The 6,000-nt window shown below is 43.6% G+C and overlaps 1 protein-coding gene across 1 annotated transcript; it reads left to right on the top strand.

The window, feature by feature from the left end:
• The first annotated feature begins 399 nt into the window (after positions 1 to 399).
• On the top strand, positions 400 to 4,771 carry LOC113318830. Its single transcript, XM_026567085.1, has 4 exons — positions 400 to 1,883; positions 1,957 to 2,067; positions 2,155 to 3,598; positions 4,377 to 4,771. The coding sequence occupies exons 1-3, from the start codon at positions 1,665 to 1,667 to the stop codon at positions 2,254 to 2,256; spliced, it is 432 nt and encodes a 143-aa protein (XP_026422870.1). The 5' UTR covers positions 400 to 1,664; the 3' UTR covers positions 2,257 to 3,598; positions 4,377 to 4,771.
• The last annotated feature ends 1,229 nt before the right edge of the window (positions 4,772 to 6,000 follow it).

The raw sequence follows: 6,000 nt of genomic DNA, 5'->3' as shown, positions 1-6,000 counted from the left end.
GGACAAGATAAAGCAGATCTGTGAAGGTATCCTCTGTCACTTGGACTGCTCTATATAGCAAGGGCTACACAGTTATCTTGTATGCGGCCACTAAGATCGTGACACGTGCTCCACGGAATATTGGTATTCACAGTTTGTCCCTTTTCTTTCATATTTTACCGTTTGGTAGGATTGGAAGAAAATTTCCGTTAAGCCGCCATTTTTGCACGTACCGATTGGGTGGTCCCCACATGTCCTTTCGTGAAATAACTTCCCCTTGAATTTCGGGACATCCAAATTTTTGGATTCTCTAGCCGCCTATAAGAAGGGAATAAAGAGGAGGAATTTTCATTTTTCTTCCTCTGGAACTTTCGCTCTCTTTCTCTTTCACAGGGATTTTCTCCCGCTGTCAAATGCTAATCTTCCTTCGGATTCACCATGACCCTGATTTTAACACTCGATTACTATATACAAGTAAGTGATACTCTGCTTCTTCTCTTCCCTTTTAGATTTTCGTTTTTGGGATCCTTCTTGCTTCGGCTTTGGTTAACTGTCATTGATCGCCATTGATGTTGTTGAATGACTGCATACGTTATTTGAATCTTTCGTCGTGCTCTCCATGTTGTATGAGAGTTTGGATTTGTCTTTATTTCGCATTTCGATGTTGATTCTGTCATGCCTATTCTTTGTCTGCAACTTTATCCATGGTGATGGATAACTTTTGATTTCATCTTATGATGAGTTTATTTCGCCTTCCTTGGTTGGATTAGTTAAACCCATGCCCATAGTATGCTTGTTTTTGCCCCCAATTTGCTCTTGAGTCGACTGTGATTTTCAATCCGCCATTGTTGACGGGATGTTCTTCCTGTTGGTGTTAGGGATAATGAGACTTCCGAAGAAACCTAGCATAAGGATACGAGGCCTAGATCATCTGCTAGCCTCCTCGGCGCATGGATCATCCTGATTCTATGCCTTCTCCTCCTCCTGAGAAAACTGAGGTACTTGCTGGTACTGAGATGGTTGTGGTCCCGGAGGCTGCTGTGGATCTTGAGGCTATTCCGCACTCTGATGCAGGAGAGGTTTCCGTTGAGGTTCTTCCTCCTCCTCCACCCCACTACGAACTCCAGAGACTGCAGCTTTCTGACAAAGATAACTTCACTCATTTGTCTTTGGCTGAAATCTCCAAGTCTTTTCGTCTTCATAAATTTCAGATCTCCTTTGTTGATAGCCCTGACGTGCTTACGGAGTCTTTGATCCAGAGATTTCCTTATGATGAGAATAATTTGTTGATCAGTGTTGGTCAGTTGGCCGCAGGTCTGCTCCTACCCTTGTATAGTAGAAAGGGTCCTTTCTACTATGATGTTTTATCCAATAGGGATGACCAAACAAACAAAACTCAGGTCCGAAGGGTAGAACAGTATAATAGTAATTATTGGCGTGCCCTTCGCGAGTCTTGGTAACGTAGCAAGGTTAATACTACTTAGAAGTCTTATGAACCTTTTGCTCCGGGGAGATCTAAGCAAGAGGATTATACTCCTGCCAATTTCAACGCCACCTATGTCGGCGCCATTCAGAGAAGTAGTCTTCTTCTTTGGAGTGTTGGTCCTCGTCGTATTCATGTTACTGCTAAGCATATTAGGGAAGCTAATACGCTTCGTTTGTTGGAGGAAATCGACAAGACTGGGATGACTGTCATTACTTACTCTTCCAAGCTTCCGTTGCCGAAGGCTGATCGCATTCGAAAGGATCATGATGATCGTTGGACTCGTACACCCCTTCATATTATTGGTCCCTGGGCTTATGTCTTTACCTATGCATACCCCAATGTTCCTCGTACAGCTTCGTCCTTGCCTGCTAAGTATGATGGAAATCAGCCTTGGGTCTTCAACCCTGCTACTTACGAGGTAAGATTTGTATAACGCTGACGCCTTTGTTTTCTTTGTCTTGTGCCTTTTGCTAAGTGTATTCCTCTTGCAGCCTGCCCCTACTTCTTCAGCTGGGACTGCTCCGGGCTCTGCTAGTAATTCTGTAACTGCTAGGACAAGAAAAAGGAGGGCTTCGTCTGAAGCTGCCAACACACCTGTGGAGGTAAGGATTATACTCCTACCTAAATGCTCGTGTATTCCTTAGTATTTTTCCCCTGATCCTTAGCTCTCGCATGTGTTTTTATCTTAGGCTTCCGGGAAGAAGGGCAAGTTGAAAGCCGTGATTGATGTTGATGAGTCTGATGAGGACCCCGAGGTTGGTGAGGAAGAGCCTGATGACCAGGACATGTAGGACAGTGAGGATACTGGCCCCAGTCCTCATTTGGATGATATGGAGGAAAATTTTTCCAAGGAGAACCCCAGTCTCATCCGTGCTGGCTCAATGGAGGGTGAGAACCTCGTAGCTGGTGGTGATGATCCATTTGTTAACCATGTTAGTGTTCAAGCTCCAGCTCCTACTTTGTCTCCAAAGGTACCCTCGTTTTCTGCCTGTGGCGTAGCATTGCATGTTATCTCGGCCACTATTGGAGTTGTTGTTGTAGCTTCCAAGAGTCTTCCTTCGTCTCATGCTACTTCGTTTCAATCAAGTGGTTCGTTTTCTAAGGTTGTTACCCCGGTGGTAAGGGTTAAAATCTCAGATTCTCAGCCGAAGAAGAAGGTTGTGATTTCACTGGGCATCTTCTCCTTCAATGCTATGCCACCCTTGTTACGGAGCGCTCAATCTGTTTCTATTGCCCCTGTTAGAAAAGCTGTTGGACCTCCGCCTTCGTCACCAGACTAGACCGTACTGGGTAATCTTCCTTCTGCTAGTGATATGGACTTAGGTGGTGCTCAAGATTTTTCTTCAGTTCCCAGCTCATCCACCATGTCGTCTCTTCATCGTGGTGAGGGCTCAGTAATTGTGCCCCATGTTCGCTCTCAAGAGATTGACGGAGTTGTTGCTGAGTCTAGCAAGGGTAAGATTCTTGAGAGCTTGATCCTTGGTAGTTCTGATGATGCTATTCTTAAAGCCATTCTGCGGACTCGAAGGGCCCCTTTTCTGCTGAGGTTGATCGTCATCACCTGGATAGCTCTTTTGAGGTGGCTTCGCAGTTGGATGTGATGTCTGCTCAAAATCGTACGGCTAAGGATCTCTTCTTTGATCCGGAATGCCTTCGCTCCAGTCAGAGCTTCGGTGAAATCCGCAAGGGTAGCATCCAAGAGATAGAGTCTTTCATCGGCACATACGCTGATTTCCTTCCCCATCTCTCCGCGTTCTCATTAAGTGATTCTTACCTTAACGCTTCGCCTTTTGTTTTGATTCTTCATCTGTTCTTATACTTCTTTGTTTGCATCTTTGCAAACAGATAGATGTTAGTTGTACCATGTTCAAGTTTTATAGGGCTAAGTGTACTCACTTAAGTCCTCTGTTGGAGCGTGCTCGTCAAGAATATGCCCTTGTTAGCACACAACAACCTTCGTCTAGTGATGTTGCTTCTGCTTCTAAGATATCTTCGTTGGTGGATGACCTGAGGAAGACTCAGAGATCCCTGGAGGCTTGTCTGTTGGCTCTTGGGACAATGCTGCCAAAGTTGTTGAGGATGGGCACAAGGCTGTTGATTCTGCCTTAGCTGTTGAGTCCTCTAAAGCCATAGGTTCGTTTCTTCTCTCCTTTAACTTTGTTTTTGTTCTTGCTTGGTTTCATAGTCCTGAGACAACCTACGCCTGCCAGCTGGTGGCTCTAGTGAGCTTAGACACCTCCGGGAGCAGATAAGCAAGTTGACGTCCGATGTTTGGTACCATCAGAAAAAATTCGATAGGTTGATGGACGTGACCGTTCATAACGAGGCTCAGCTTTCCCTTGAATCTGATTATAACGCGGATTTAGTGAAGCATATGGCTTTGCTTCGTAAAGAGTGTGACGAAGCCCTTAATTGGAAGGAGAGTCTCATTTTAAAGAAAAGGGAGGATATTGCCTTAGTTGAGAGACGCCTCGCACCCAAGAAGTTATCCGCTAGAAGTATCATACAGACTTCGAAAATGCTTGTGCTTCGTTATGTAAGGTTACTGCGGAGCGTAATGTTTTGTCTTCTGAGGTTTGTGCCCTTAAGAATAGACTCGTTAAGGTTGACTCCGCATCTTCTTCTATATCCCATGCATCATTGGTCAAGAAGTTTGAAGAGTTAGAGAATGTTTACCAAGTTTTATCCTATGAGAATGCTTCGCTCCGGATAGATGTGGATGACCTCCGGACTGAACGAGATACCCTTGTAGAAGATCTCGAAGCCGCTGAGGTGGACCTTGCTGAGGCCCAGCATAGTTTAGAAGAATCCCTTAGCCATGCAAGAGGTAGCTTAGGGTCCTTATATTCCAGCAACATTCTTTATGTCTTTTGTCGCTTCTTCTTATTGCTTACACCCTTCGTTCTCGTAGGTCTCAAGGAACAGCTGGTTGGTGCAAATGCCAAGATCAATTGTCTCGATGGCCAGATATCCTCGATGAAGATATCCCGTCAATTTGACGTTGCTGCTAAGTTCAAGGCCGAGGCTTTTCAGCAAGCTAATGATCAGCTTAATGCTCAAGTGACGGAGCTTCGTCAGAAGTTGGATTCGGATCTAGAGGTTCAGTCTTCTCAAATGAAGATACAATATGAGCGTTCAACCATTGATTACATCAACGTTGCCTTTGCGGAAGCTGAGTTACAAGCTGAAGGAGTTATCCTTCCTCGTCTTCCTTACCCTTGATCTTGTCGTGTCTAGTATATCTTAACTGAACTTTTTGTTGTATTATTCCCCCAGTTGGGGCCTTTGTTATGGTTTGAGCCTTTGTTATCTGCAACTTTTAATGAATGTTAGTCATATTTTGGTAACACTATTATTGTACCTATGCATGAATATTTTGTTTTTAGACGTATTTTGTCTAGATGTTTGCACATTCATGTCATCACAAGGTGCTAATGCATGTTTAACCTTGGGTGGAACATTCATCGTCCTACCTAAGTATCCTTTGGACAGAAGGTACCGTGTGGCAAAGACTCCTACGTGGGCAATAGTTTTCTTGTAACCCTACGCGTTCAGCGCGAAGGCTGCTTTACTTCGACAAGGTATCTCTATAGGGGATATCTTACTTTTTCTTATTGCCTCATGAATGGAGCCATCACTCCGAGGATCCGAGAATTGACATACGCGCAGTTATGTCTTGTGTTAGAGCACTTCTCGGTCGAACTCGCATGCGTTTCTATCTCAAGCATGTTTGTCAATGTTAGTGATCAAAACTATAAGTCTTGATTTATAATCTACTATAGCTAAGTCTCGGACTAGGATAGAAAGTGTAGTTGATCTCAAGAACTCCATGGAGGATCATCATACAAGACGAAGAACTACTCAAGGAACTGGTGGAACTTCATCGACAAAAAGGAATGTGGAGACTTGAACTTATCTATCACTCAAAAGTCTATCACCTCTATCTCCTATCTTGAGAAAAAAGTGGTTTTTCTATATAGACTTTGATTATACACGTTTGCTATTTCAAGCCGAGTTTATCTCGCCTATCTATTTCTCGAAATATGTGTTGGTAAGCTTCCGCTTTGGCCGAATTCATCTTTACCTAGTGACGAAAGTCATGTTATGTTTCAATCACTTTGAAAATTGCTTTGACGAAAAATGGTTTGTGAATAACAACTATATAACGTCCTCTAAGGATGTTTCAATGATTGAAATGAGAGTTTAGATTACATAACCAATGATGCATATAAGCATTGTTGTGGAAACACATATATGTATAAGTCCTTATTCCTTGAACAGAAGTTTGCGAACTTTGTTGATCAAGAGAACCGGAACAAGAGCCGTGAACTCAGTCTGTGAACTCAGTCCGCGAACCCAGTCCGCGAACTGGCGGAAGTTCTTGACCCGAGAAAATCTGCTGGAGTTTGTGAACTCTTTCCGGGAACTCAAGTTCGCGACCTAAGTTTGCGAACTTGAGTAGGTTATATCTAAAGACGATTTTTTGTGAACTTATACTTATATAAACTAAGGAATGCAATTTGCAAACCGTGGCT

This window comes from Papaver somniferum, chromosome 10, assembly GCF_003573695.1.
Source record: "Papaver somniferum cultivar HN1 chromosome 10, ASM357369v1, whole genome shotgun sequence".
Classification (NCBI taxonomy): Eukaryota; Viridiplantae; Streptophyta; class Magnoliopsida; order Ranunculales; family Papaveraceae; genus Papaver; species Papaver somniferum.
The sequence above is the reverse complement of the archived record's forward strand: the minus strand, read 5'-3'. Positions and strand labels throughout refer to the sequence as shown.